General features: G+C 39.2%; 2 protein-coding genes across 3 annotated transcripts in view; both read right to left on the reverse strand.

Annotated features, from left to right (window-relative positions):
• Positions 1 to 747: 747 nt before the first annotated feature.
• LOC130927369 (translationally-controlled tumor protein homolog) lies at positions 748 to 12900 on the reverse strand. Its single transcript, XM_057853153.1, has 6 exons — positions 12752 to 12900; positions 12006 to 12073; positions 1576 to 1760; positions 1369 to 1474; positions 1149 to 1262; positions 748 to 1061 (listed from the first exon to the last, which is right to left on the reverse strand). The coding sequence occupies exons 1-6, from the start codon at positions 12777 to 12779 to the stop codon at positions 1059 to 1061; spliced, it is 504 nt and encodes a 167-aa protein (XP_057709136.1). The 5' UTR covers positions 12780 to 12900; the 3' UTR covers positions 748 to 1058.
• A 266-nt stretch (positions 12901 to 13166) lies between these two features.
• LOC130927365 (E3 SUMO-protein ligase RanBP2-like) overlaps positions 13167 to 14529 on the reverse strand; it is a 59232-nt gene continuing 57869 nt past the window's right edge. For both annotated transcript variants that reach the window (XM_057853141.1, XM_057853140.1), the window contains exon 29: positions 13167 to 13887. In XM_057853141.1, coding sequence (XP_057709124.1) covers positions 13582 to 13887 — 306 coding nt within the window. In that variant the 3' untranslated portion in view covers positions 13167 to 13581. The remainder of the gene's footprint in view (positions 13888 to 14529) is intronic.

Genomic DNA, 14529 nt, shown 5'->3' on the forward strand with positions numbered 1-14529 from the left:
TGGAATGTTTTGAACAGTGTCCAGGTTTGAAGCGCCAATGTGGATCTACCTCGCCATACACCTTAAATTGAAACCAGCTGCAGACAATAAGTTAAGGATGTGCTTTAAACCTTAAGATCTACCCAAAAGATTGTTGATCATTCGTGGACAAAATTTTAACAACTTGTCAGCATGTATTGACGTGAAGTGTAGATTGATACGCTGGCCACTTAGAGTGACCAAAATGAGGTGAAGTTACAAATAACATTACTGTTGACGAATGCAGAAGGGCTTTTATTGTTACAATGTCCTGCATGTACATATAAATAATAGTATGTCATTTTTTTTTTGCCCATATTGATCGCAATAAATCATTTGGACAATTAATGTGTGCATTTTATGTAATTAACACTTTTAAAGTACAATAATATCTATGCTAATTAATGGTGAGTATTTCTTACCATTAATGCGGCTTCTGGTGCTGCATCATTTGGTTGATACTTGGTGAGGTTAAGCTTCATGTTTGCGCACACTGAAACAAGTTTATCCATCGGTGTATTTCCTTTAGCGAACTCAATGATTTAAATACTCTTTTGTTGTCCCTTTCATAGTCAAAACTTTGCAATCACGCTGAACTGGGATAAATTGTGTCTTGACTCATCCAAAGCTAAAGAAAAAACGGTGCCCCATTTATGGCCCCCAAGAACACAAGTTGACATTTTTGTTTATGTGAAAAATCTACATCCTTAAAAAAAATAAAAAATCAGGTGATGGTACTTGGCTTTATTTCCAATTTAAAGCAAACAATAGATGTAATTTTGAATGGAATCACAAACCCAAAGTGTGATTGGAAAACAGTTGTCTTTTGCTAAAACATCCAGAAAGTCCAAATATGGGAAACGAGCATGTTCCTTCAGTTTTATTGACAGTCAACACTGATGCTGGCAGGAATAACGAAATTTTGAAAAACAAACTGTCCGATGGGCTTTGATGAGAGTATAGCGTGTGATGCACTCGGCTCTCGGAGCATTTAGAAGGAAGCAGCGGCAGCCAGTTGACAAACAGGTTAATCCGTGTAGTTACTACAAGAACAAAAAATAAATGGTTTTAATATACTCATCAGTCTTGTGCTTTGGTCATTAATTGTGGAGATTTAGCAGAATACTTACACATTTCTCACCGATGAGGCCATCTTTAAAGAAGCGCATGAAAGGCGTATCGTCCTCACGGTAGTCCAGAATACCAACCATACCGTCAATATTCATGGACTCACCTGTGTAAAACTGAAAACAAGACAACAGATTAGTTTGCCATGTTTAAACGAAAAATGTTGGAAGCTGAAAGTGTGAATCCAAATGAAGGCTTTTCTTACAGACTGTGTGTATTTACCTCTAAATTCTTGAAACCCGGGAGGAGCTTTTTGACTTCAACATTGGCGTCAGCCATGAACTGATCCACTCGTTCGGGGTTGTTTTCCTGCAACTTTGCCTTAATGCTGAAACGAAACATTTGCAGTTGGTCCACTTTATTGAGATCAGCTTCCAAACATCCCAAAAGTATGTCTATCGTTCTCGAAAGAAAATGGAGGTATCGTACGCTTTGAGGTACTCCTTGATATAGGAGAGGTAACCCTTCTTGTCGAAGGATGTCTGCTGCAGTTTGTGGTAGACGATGATGTTCACACCGGACTGCACCGACGCTTCTGTGGTCTCCCCCTGATCCTCGGCCGACTTGTTGCCGCCGATTAGAGAGTCGTCGATGTCGTCCGTCTGTGTGATATGCTAAGGGGCACAGTGGGGAAAAAAACAAACTCACAATCGGAGGAATCCCACAAGCAATGCATCCAACCTCGTCATAGCGAAATATCACTTAAAACCCCTATAAAGCAACACTAGGTAACTTTTCAATCTTTTTAGAATATTTTCATAAAATTTGTGCCAAGTCGACTGACAACTACTTGAATTACACTTATATATCTTAGGGCGTCTGTATCGCTCACAGGCACCAATTAACTTTGAAGTGGGTGGCAAGAACCCTGCCACACAAAAAAACTACAAATGTGCCGACTGCTTTACGGCATACAGTTGTGGTCAAAAGTTTACATACACTTGTGAAGAACAATGTCATGGCTCTCTTGGGTTTCCATTTATTCCTACAACTCTGATTTTTCTCTGATAGAGTGATTGGAACAGATGATACTTTGTCTCAAAAAACATTCATGAAGTTTGGTTCTTTTATGACTTTATTATGGGTGAACAGAAAAAAGTGATCAAATCTGCTGGGTCAAAAATATACATACAGCAGCGCTAATATTTGGTAACATGTCCCTTGGCCATTTTCACTTCAATTAGGCGCTTTTGGTAGCCATCCGCAAGCTTCTGGTTGAATCTTTGACCACTCCTCTTGACAGAATTGGTGCAGTTCAGTTAAATTTGATGGCTTTCTGACATGGACTTGTTTCTTCAGCATTGTCCACAAGTTCTCAATGGGGTTTAAGTCAGGACTTTGGGAAGGCCATTCGAAAATCTTAATTCTAGCCCGATTTAGCCATTCCATTACCACTTTTGATGTGTGTTTGGGGTCATTGTCCTGTTGGAACACCCAACTGCGCCCAAGACCCAATCTTCGGGCCGATGACGTTAGGTTATCTTGAAGAATTTGAATGTAATCCTCCTTCATTATCCCGTTTACTCTCTGTAAAGCACCAGTTCCATTGGCAGCAAAACAGCCCCACAGCATAATACTACCACCACCGTGCTTGACGGTAGGCATGGTGTACTTGGGGTTAAAGGCCTCACCTTTTCTCCTCCAAACATATTGCTGGGCATTGTGGCCAAACAGCTCGATTTTTGTTTCGTCTGACCATAGAACTTTCCTTCAGAAGGTCTTATCTTTTCCATGTGATCAGCAGCAAACTTCAGCGGAGCCTTAAGTTGCCACTTTTGGAGCAAGGGCTTCCTTCTTGCACGGCAGCCTCTCAGTCCATGGAGATGCAAAACCCGCTTGACTGTGGACACTGACACCTGTGTTCCAGCAGCTTCTAATTCTTGGCAGATCTGCTTTTTGGTGATTCTCGGTTGAATCTTCACCCTCCTGACCAATTTTCTCTCAGCAGCAGGTGATAGCTTGCGTTTTCTTCCTGATGGTGGCAGTGACAAAACAGTGCCATGTACTTTATACTTACAATTGTTTGCACTGTTGCTCTTGGGACCTGCAGCTGCTTTGAAATGGCTCCAAGTGACTTTCCTGACTTATTCAAGTCAATGATTCGCTTTTTCAGATCCATGTATGTATATTTTTGACCCAGCAGATTTGATCACTTTTTCTGTTAACCCATAATAAAGTCATAAAAGAACCAAACTTCATGAATGTTTTTTTTTGTGACAAAGAAGTATCTGTTCCAATCACTCTATCGGAGAAAAATCAGTTGTAGAAATAACTGGAAACTCAAGAGAGCCATGACATTATGTTCTTCACAAGTGTATGTCACTTCCCCCTTTCATTATAAAGACAGAAGTCGATGCGAATTCTGCAAAGATGGCAAAGCAACAAAAGAGAAAAGTTTTTGTCACACGGTTGCTAACAGTCATATTAGAGCCGGGCGGTATACCGAAAATTTGCAGTTACCAAAATTCTTCACGATGACCGACGTAATTTTGACCATGTCGGTAATTTAATAAAGCACAAAAATATAGTCTTTTATTCAGTGTGCTTACGTATGAAGTCACGTGGTTATCAGGAAATCAAACAAACAGAAACCCGGTAGACTAACGCTACAAGCAAACGTGATGGAGTCTGGCTGAAAGGAGCTTCGCCAAAACTTTCACCCGACATTAAGTAGACTCTTGGCGGTCTCCAGACGGGCTTTCACCTGCTGTCCTCCCTGGTTCACACGATTTCAGGAGAGGGTGCTTTCAGTGCTTACTATTGGTAGCCAGGCCACAGGCTAACGCTAGCGGCTAATGCTACAAATGAACGTGATGAGTCAGCGGCTCCAACCTTGTTGAAACGGCTAACCTAAATGATATTGATATTGATTTAGGCATCAAATATGGATTTGGCGAATAGATCGACCAAAGCTTTTCCACATAACGCCTTTTATGCAACACATCCAATGAGTTTACAGCGTCTGAAGGCACCGGGGCTTCCATAAATTGCACGATAAATTGAGACCATTGAGAATACGGACACACAATGACTGACAATATGGCTGCACAATACGACGACACGTCATTGTGTGACGTTGGTGATTGGGGTCTATAGGTCATTTATATTGTCTTCCCATAAGTTTTAATTGTTGTAATTGACCCCACCATTGTTAAGTAAATTATTCTCATTATGTTTGGATTTACATGTACATCTTTTCACTTGCTGAATGTGCCGGTCCATTTTTTCCTCCTAATTGCACATTTGATTGGCTGATGACTTGACCATCACACACACGCACATTAGATGTAAGAGTTTTTTTTTTTCTTTTCAGCCAGCAGCAGCCACTGTAAGAAATGTAAAAAGACAGTTTTGAAAGTGGGGAACACACCATTCATTTTGTTATTGTATGTCCGACCTGCATCAATGTTAGCTTAACATTAAACTGTGTGAACTTGCAAAATTCAAGTAGGAAGCTGCTTCGAGAGGTGTCCTCTTTATGTTTTATACTGTTAACATTAAATAAACTGAGAAATGTAGAACTCTACTGGAAACTATAGAACTAGAAAAACGTTAGCAAGAAGCTGCTTTGAGAGAGAGGGGTGCTGCATAACCTTATATGCAGCTCACACAACACAACTTAAAATAAAATAAAAAATTATTGCGCGAGCTACCCACACTAGCTTTGTGATTGACTGGTCGATCGTGATCGGCGTCATGAGCACCCCTGATTTAGCATATCAATTAATTAGGTTCATATTCATGAGAAATGTAGCCCTGACCCCCGTTCACCCAATCTGTTTGGTCTTATTAAAAAAAAAAAAAAAAAAAAAAGTGTACATGCAGGTTATGGCGGAAAACACTCAGGTAACTTAAAGTTCCGCTGTGTTCCCAATTTGGACAAATTTCAAAATTGTCCTAAAATGTATGATAAATCATTGGAAAGCTTAAAATCTGAATTTTTTGGGGGGGAAGAAAAATTTTGAAGAGGGCATTAAAATATATATATATATATATATAATATATATATATATATACTATATATATAAAGATGCCATGATTTTAACGAGATTATCGCGTACTTACCTCTTTTCGATCCAAAATCTCCATGAAGCATGTATCACTGAGTGTCAAGACACAGCTGTGAATGGCCACAGCCGGATTTAATGGGTGAAACATGGTAATAGGGTCGCGATGCAGAAATCGCAGACATCAAGGAGTGGTTGCGATTTTCTTTTTCATATATTTGCCCTTTATAAAGCCCCCCCCCCCCCCCCCCCCCAATTTTTCTTTTGTTTGGATCGATTTTTTTATCATCTAACATATCAGAGAAAATGCGACAGTAACGAAAAAAAAAATTAAGCAAAAGTTATGAGGTAGATATCCGTGACTTTTTTTTTTACCGACCACATTTTTTTTAAATTGACGTAATTTGTTTAAAAGTTTAAAATATGCGAGTGAATAATTTTTTAAGTAGTTTTTTTAAATGAAATATTAGACATCAATTAATGAATCTAAGCTAAAAATGACAGACATTTTGAATAATAAACATAATTACCTTCGTTTTATGTCTGGGTTGAAACACAAGCGGTTGCGCGAAGTCTGTAAATGGGGGTTTCCAGGGTAAAACAGACAAATTAAAAATAGTTCGGGGGCTTAATGCGCCATGAATCTGCTGTGGCAGCATATAGACATATTGTTCTATCAAACACAACAGTTGTTTTGGCTTAAAATACAGCAGTTTATTTTAAAGAGGAGTGCAAGAGCAGAAACTGCTTTTTCAGTCTTGTCTGTGTTTACCGCTTTATGCTGTAATATCGTCCCTATCAATGTTGAGACCAAACCTATGCCCTTGCGTCCAACAGATCAATCTTGGAATCACACTAAGCATAGGCGGAGTTTGACTTTTGGGGCAAAACATTTAGATGACCCGCAGATGAAACGCAGTGTCAGCAATAAAATTAACTTACAAGAATATTATAGTAAGTTGAAAATAAGCGCTTTTTTGTTTACCATTATTCTTGAGGGGAATTCCAAATCAGGCTGCTTAGGCTATACTTTTCGCCATGATCGTCATCCATTGAATATGGTACCCCCACCGATGTCGTGCCAATGTAGTTACCCCAGTCAAAAATGGTATGCCCTGGGCGGAGCCACTGCGTTGCACTGATTTCCATGTTTTGGTGGTGTAGTTATCTACGAGGTTTTAAAACATGGCCCATCCATTAAAAAAAAAAAAAATCTGTCATATAACGTACCATACATATTGAACGTAAAAAATGCAATGTTTCACTGTTTTACTCGTAGGATGACCTATAACTTATTACTGTAATTCAAGTCCTGTATGGGGTTTCTCCAGTTTAATAAACGTCAATGTCCAAAAAGTATAACTGTGGTTCTTTTCTGGCTTCAATTAATTAAGTCATCATAAGTCATAACTAATGTGTGTGTTTGTGTGCTCCCGCAGCCAGGGGGCACAATTTTTGACGGGCGTAACTACATTGGCAAGATACCGGTGGTGGCTCAGTTGTACAATTAGCGTCTTTAGTGGGGTAAATTGAAACTCCGCTCACCATTTTGACGGTCTCTAGCGTTTAATGGTACACAATTTCAATAATTGGTTCTTGCTCAGTATTTGTTGTCGCTTTTGAAAGCTTATAGGCTGTATTGGCTGAGCCAAAATTGTGTTGGTTCGTTCCACTGAAATGGATCTACGTGACCTCTGCATTGTAATTTACATACGTTGCTAATTACTACCAAAAAAAAAGTTCTACTCACGGTTTCCAGTCATTTTTTAGTAATTAGCGTTTTCGTGTCGGTCTTTTTTTCCCCCGTGGCGCAGTGATATTGATACGGCGGAGTCGTATCGTCAGTGTGTGAAGCCATTTTAGGTCACGTGCACCAATAGGAGACGAGGACTGTTGCTATGCGCTTCGATAAACAAACAATATGGCGGCGACCGTGCCAAGCTACGACACGAGCGAAGATGAACCAAAGATAAGAAAACCGCATTCGGAATTTAGTCAAAAGGCATCGAAACGATGCTATATGCATCTCTCAACTGTCCAAGGGCGAAAAAGGGCAGGAATTTGGAAAAAACGTGCAGAGCCCGCGTGGTTGCGTCAGACAATGGCTTTCTTCCCAGGCTCCGTCGAAGGATCTTGCTGAAAATGCGTCGAATGGGATTTTTAACGACATTCACTACAGGTAAGCCACACGCACGCCTTTACTACAAGGTTAATTGTTATTAACTTATGCTAAAAAAAATCTTATTTAAACTAGTGTCGTAACGATACCATTTTTTAGCCCAGATATCAATACCACTTTGTTATAAAATGTATATAGGGTACAGTGTGTCGAAAGTGAATCCAGTAGAACTTTTTATTGCATACCAGTTATGGGTGACAATGGCTAAATAAACCTTTTGGCTCAAGAACATCAAGCTGTAGTCAATAAAAGCCCTGATACTGACGTGGCAGTGATTGCTGTTAGTCTGCAGATAGATTTACAGTGTAAATTGCATTTTTTCACAGGAGGAGGCAGCAGAATGAGGACTGACGTCTCTAAGGTCTCTGCAGCTCCTGGCACTAGTGTGTGTTCAGCACTCATTGGCATCCATACATTCACAGGTTGTGACTCTGCTTGTGCCTTTCATGGCAAAGGCAAAAAAAACCTTTTCTTTTGCACGTCATAAAAAAGAATACCTGACTGGGTTTGCAAAGCTGGGCAGCAGTTTTAAACTTGACCTACAAACATTTAACACGTTGTGTAAATACGTGTGCCACCTGTTTTGCCAGTCATGTGCCAAAAATGCCAAATGCAAATCTTTCTGTATGGCCTCGTCAGTTTTGCCAGAACATTATATACCCCCAAAACTGATGCTCTGTACCAACATTGCAGGACAGCAGACTATCAAGCAGCAATTATGAAACGTTGTCTGACAGTTAAAATGTGTGCCCCTTCACCCATTGGGAATGGGTGGGACATTGAGGATGGGCAGTTGGCAGTGACATGGATGACTAAAAATCCTGCCCGATACTGTTTTGCAAGTAGTCAACTGTAGTTGAAAGGCAACCAATTGTGACATGGGAAGATGTTCCTGTATGTCTGCAAAACTTTCTTGTACTGATTTATATCGGTGCCAAGCATGTGAGAATGTTTCCAAAGAAACAGAAGACACTTGGATGGGATGATGACTTTGAGTAAAGCGATTTTGAGGAGTAATGTTGTCATGTACAGTTTTACTATTCTTTTATTTCTATTTTTTTTAATTCGTTTTTCAATATTTGTATGTGTAATAATGTGTATTTCTATAGTATGAGATACTTCCATGTTTAAATAAATGTGTACCAACAGTACTATACTTGAATGATTCCAACCTTTTGTGTATATACAGTGTGATTAAAAAAGGCTGTGCCAAAATCAAAATGCCATGTCAAAAACGAAAAACATAAAAAAATAAAATAAAAACTACCTTGGACAGATGTAGGAAGTAACTAAGTTTAATTTCATGTTTTCATAGTACTCAAATATGGCCATCACCAGCAGCATGGACAACATCAAGTTGACATGAGAATTCCTCCCTCCCGCGTTGATTGCGTCTGTTATGTAATCTTTCATGTCATCAATATTCGCTGGAAGTGGTGGAACATACACTTAGTGTATAACATACGTTATGTGCCATAAAGATAGATAACGAACTTTGTCTTTAACATACCAACACGTCCAGCAAGTACTGATGATGTGAAATATCGAACAACAGTCACAATCAAGACAATAACTGCGACATGCACACGTTTGAGAGGAATTCTCATCGTGGCTTGATTTTGTCCGTGCTGCTGGGTGTGCTCACATTTGAGCACTTGTGAAACATGAAATAAAACTTGGAAGTTATCGTCAACACATGTCCATCACTTCTTTTGTGATGTCTTTCATTTTTTAAGTATCACCTTATGATTTTGGCACATTATATTTTTGATCACCCTTTAATTTTTTTGTCTTATTCCATTTTTGCCATGATTCACATCTAGGAGGGTGTGGTAGCAATTGGGTTGATTTTCAGCTATTTATGATCATGGCGTGCATTTTTTATTTGATATATTTCATTGCATAGTAGGTTGTGATATTTTTAATATGACACATAAGCCTTTAGCTTAATTCAATATATATTTCATTGTGCTGGGTGCAAATCATTAATGTTGACCTTCAAGAAATGAGCTACATTTCTCATTCTGAATTCACCTATGTGTATACTAAGGCACCAATACTTGTTTCAAATGTTTGGTAGATGTGTTTATGACATTTGATAAAGATTTTGTGTTGCCAGAATTAATATAACACTTAAAACAAGCAAAAACAGCAACACTAGATCTGTATTTTTGTGTATTCACATCAGGATACATTTCTGGCTGGTGACTAAGTTAGGAGGGTATTGGCTTTGAAAAAATCAATTTTCTAAGCACTTTTTCCATGGTCCCAATAAAGCCCTATTTCCACAAGCTTGTCCATTCGCAGCACTTCCTGGTCAACTCTAATCTTTTAATGGACGACGGTCTCACAGAAGAAGTTGTAGCTGTCAGTGACAGTGAAGGGTGTTTCAGTTCTGAAAAACACGCACACACACATAAACCATGTGAGAACTGTTTCATCCATATCATATTTACATAATCTTCCAATCCAAATTATATAGGCTTGTCTATTCTGCCATTTTTTCCTGAATAAAATTATCAAATAGGTTTTTGGAACTACGGTTAAACAGACTAAATACTATGTTATTTGTCAATCTAAACTTTTTGCTCAAAGTTAACAATCTAACATCATAATAATGACCGCTACAGCCCAGAACTCACATTGCAAGTCTTAACTTCATATGTGATCTGACCAGAAGCCCACAACTCCCATAGTTATTCACAACAAAAGGCGTGTGTGTGGCTTACCTGTAGTGAATGTCGTTAAAAATCCCAGTCGACGCATTTTCAGCAAGATCCTTCGACGGAGCCTGGGAAGAAAGCCATTGTCTGACGCAACCACGCGGGCTCTGCACGTTTTTTCCAAATTCCTGCCCTTTTTCGCCCTTGGACAGTTGAGAGATGCATATAGCATCGTTTCGATGCCTTTTGACTAAATTCCGAATGCGGTTTTCTTATCTTTGGTTCATCTTCGCTCGTGTCGTAGCTTGGCACGGTCGCCGCCATATTGTTTGTTTATCGAAGCGCATAGCAACAGTCCTCGTCTCCTATTGGTGCACGTGACCTAAAATGGCTTCACACACTGACGATACGACTCCGCCGTATCAATATCACTGCGCCACGGGGGAAAAAAAGACCGACACGAAAACGCTAATTACTAAAAAATGACTGGAAACCGTGAGTAGAACTTTTTTTTTGGTAGTAATTAGCAACGTATGTAAATTACAATGCAGAGATCATGTAGATCCATTTCAGTGGAACGAAATCCATTTTCTAAGCACTTTTTCCATGGTGCCAATACAGCCTATTAGGTTTAAAAAAAAAAAAAAAAAAAAACGTATATCCATCTTGCCTCTTCGGTCCTCAGATGGTTTTGGCTAAGCAAAACAAATGACCGTCTAAGGTGCTAGTCACATCTGTTCGAAAAATAATTTTGACCCATTGTAATATATATATTTTTTTGTTTAATCATAAGCTGAGTTAGACTTTGGAGGGGGGGGGCACAACATGTTGATGACCCCAAAATGCAGTGTCAGCAATAAAATTAACTTACAATAATATTTAAAATGATAAGTTGACAATGAGCGTTTTAATTTCCCATCATTCTCGAGGGGAATTCTAAATCACGCTGCTTAGGCAATACTTTTCGCCAAGATCGTCATCCATTGAATTTGGTACACCCGCCGGTGTCGTGCCAATGTAGTTAGCCAAGTCAAAAATTGTATACCCTGGTCGGAGCCACATGGAGGTAGATTTGTCTTTATTATTCAATCAAAAAATAAATGTTTGAATGCAAAAATAAATTTCAAACTCAAAAAACAATGCATGCAAAAGCCTTTTTTTCTTCGATTAACTTTTTTTTTTTTTTTTTTTGATGCAACTTTTTGACTGAAGTAATGTTGATGTGTTTGGGCCACATTTTGGCTATGGCATTTTTCTCTTTATTATTCAATCAAAAAATAAGTTGCTTCAAAAAATATAGATTTTGAAAAAGAAAAATCGCTTCAATCATAGAAAAGTTTTTGAATGCGAAAAAATATTTGAGATTGTAAATTTTGCATTTGAGCACAAATTTTCATTTAAAAAGATTTCTTTGATTAAAGCAATCCTTTTATGATTAGGACATTTGTGTCTAAATTCTTCGATCCCCCCAAAAAGTTTCTTGAATAAAAAAAAAATATATATTTTCAAAGAAAAAAATCATTTTAAAAAATATTTTTTTCTCTTACATAGATGTATAATAAATTATGTGCAAAGCAAATGACTCTAAAGTGCTTGAAAAATAATTTCGACTTTTTTTTGTTTGTTCATTTCATTCATTTTTGTTGCAGTTTTATTGCTTTAGAACTTTTATACTGTATCTAGGAAAGTCAATTACATGCAATGACACTTTTCGGTCACGGGGGGTGGGAACTGGATCCTCTTAAAATCCGCTTATGTGTTTATTTGCTTCACGACTTTTACAGACAATATTTTACCAGAAAATTCTTGATTTTTAAATCATATACTACATAGGAAAGTCAATTACATGCAATGACAGTTTTCGGCCACCAGGGGGGCATGCCACCCTTGAAAATCCGCTTATGATTTTAGTGACATTTCAGCAGCAGATGACTAACAGAAAAGTGATGCTGTCACCGAGCCAAAATTGAGAAACATTCCTTCCTTGTGCCACCGACGTCAATGTCTTACCTTTCCGTCTACCTCGTAGAAGATTGGCGTTTCCTTGATGGGATAGACATCTGAGAACATCTCATCATCTGTGGGGAAAAATACATACAACCAATGTTTTAAAGGGGTGGAATGTATTTAATTTTTTATTAACCAGTACCGGTTTTAAAACTAACTTGTGGTCCTTGTAGTAGTAGGCCGTCATACTAGTACTGCAATGTATCTCCACTGCTTGTGGTATAAAACTTTTCTTTACTACTGTGACAATGTTGTAATGTAATGTAGTTCACCGAATCATCTTACTACCAAGCAAAGCGTATATAATCCATGGACATTTTTTTTTTTTTGCTAAAAACGGAAAGCTTTCCATGGTCGTCCGCCATTTAGACGAACCCTCTAATGTAGTGTGTGATGCTAATGCTAACTTTAGAAGACGTGTTCCCTCGCTCGTTCAGCACCAAGCGAACGGCTACATGACTCCGGTGCGCCATCGCCGTTCACAACGAGCAAACTCGGCCATTACACGTTTTTAGGTCGCTTTTTTTTAATGGAACGACGAACCGCGCAACAATGGTCGTAGTTGTGGCGTCATCCCGTTAAGCATTAGCATGGCTAACGCACGCGCTAGCTGGGTGGCGACGGTAAACTATTTTTGAACATTTTTTTTTTTTTACTATCACAATAACTTCCGCGATTGTGAAAAGAAAAAACACGATCGAAAGTCACTCATTCGTTTAAGTAAAAGAGGACTAAAGGAAACGTCTTACCGGTGAGAATACACTTGTAGATGATCATTTTTGCCGCTTTGTTGTTCTATCTTCCCGAGATGGAAAACCTGCCGGCCTAAAGCAAACGCGAGAGGGAAAAGGCCGAACAGACCACGATGCGGACCATTTACATCCTGTTGACGTCATTATGGGGCGGGATCTAATCGGAACCCTTGTGCCAACCTTAGAGTGTGGCAAGGGTCGGTACTACATCTGGGAAATAATCCTACGTAACCGGTTCAATATTTTTATATCACTCAACATTAAATGGACAGGGCAGATTAAAAAAAATAACTCGTTGCCTGTCACTGAGGATAGACGCATTCAGTGAATTTAATCAAAATATCTTGCAAAAACACCAATTAGGTCCACAAAAAGCAATGTACAATGGTGACTTGATTATAATGGGCACACATTAGTAATAAAGCATCTTTATTCATTTGGAATCTTAAACGGAACATTTTTCAGTAGTCCACTCTGCAACACATTTTATGTGGGCAGCAGACAAACACTAACATGAAGTCTACAATGGAACAGGCAGGCGAAGCAGAAAGCCACACTGCTTTCAAATAACATTTAAATTACAAATACAGATTGTTCAAAAAGGGTGGTGTGTGAGTAAAGAGTCCCAGAACATGCAAGAAAAAAAATAAAAAACATTAATGTACAATTATATAGACACTATAAATGTATGAGGTTTTCCCATTAGCCAGTGATATGAATGAAAACGCCTCCTACAAAATATTTGTGACAACTGACCAGTAGTGCTGTGGTCAGTGTGTAATTCCTTGAAAACATTGGATTGCGCGAGCTTCAACAGCCCAGAAAGCCTAAATCTGACCACAGTCAGCTATAAGGAGCTTCTTGGAGGGCATCCCTCCTTTTGTACCGAGCTCCCCCATGTGTTGCACCACTTCCATGCCCTGTCGCACCCAGCCAAAAGCCACGTGCTTAAAGTCCAGGTGTTCCGCCTTTTTCAGCGTGATGAAGAACTGGGAGTTGTTGGTATCACGACCACGGTTGGCCATAGACAGGATGCCCGGACCAGTGTGGCGGACGTCGAAGTTTTCATCCTCAAATTTGCTGCCGTAGATGGACTTTCCGCCTGTCCCGTCGCTGTTGGTGATGTCGCCGCCCTGCAGGAGCCATGGACAACATGTGAATGGTTTATACCTCTGACAACTTGGAAAACAGTTTGATTCACCAGCAACTAGGCCTGCACAATATATCGTTTGAACATCACCATCGCAATGTGCGCATTAGCAACAGCCCCATTGCAGGGCGTGTGATTGTTTTTTGATTTAATGTAAACTTTTATTTTTCTTCATAAAAGCAGCAATTGTGCAGAGACCTGGCTTTTTGGATCCCTGTTATATACACATGAATCTTCATCATTCACAGATAAACCCATGTGGCCTGGATTAAGCGGTATTATATGAATACTAGGGATGTCCCGATCGCATTACCCCCCCCCCCCCCCCACCCGAGTCCAAGTCACCTGATTTTGGGAATCTGCCAGTACAGAGTCCCGATCCGATATTGGAAACTTTTTTTTTTTTTAAATGACGCTCACGCTGCCTAGAACAGCCTCTCACACAATGAATGAGATGCCACAGCACATGTCAGACTGTGTCCCAAGATTAACAAAGATTAAAACATTTGTGCCTTTAATTGTAGAGCTACCAAGGGGTCTCTGGCCAGATCAACGCTACAAACCTGTCAATCATCATTAACTTTAAGTATCAAACGCAAGCTGCACTGGTGACCAAGAAAAACAG

This window comes from Corythoichthys intestinalis, chromosome 12 (genome assembly GCF_030265065.1).
Source record: "Corythoichthys intestinalis isolate RoL2023-P3 chromosome 12, ASM3026506v1, whole genome shotgun sequence".
In the NCBI taxonomy this organism is placed as follows: Eukaryota; Metazoa; Chordata; class Actinopteri; order Syngnathiformes; family Syngnathidae; genus Corythoichthys; species Corythoichthys intestinalis.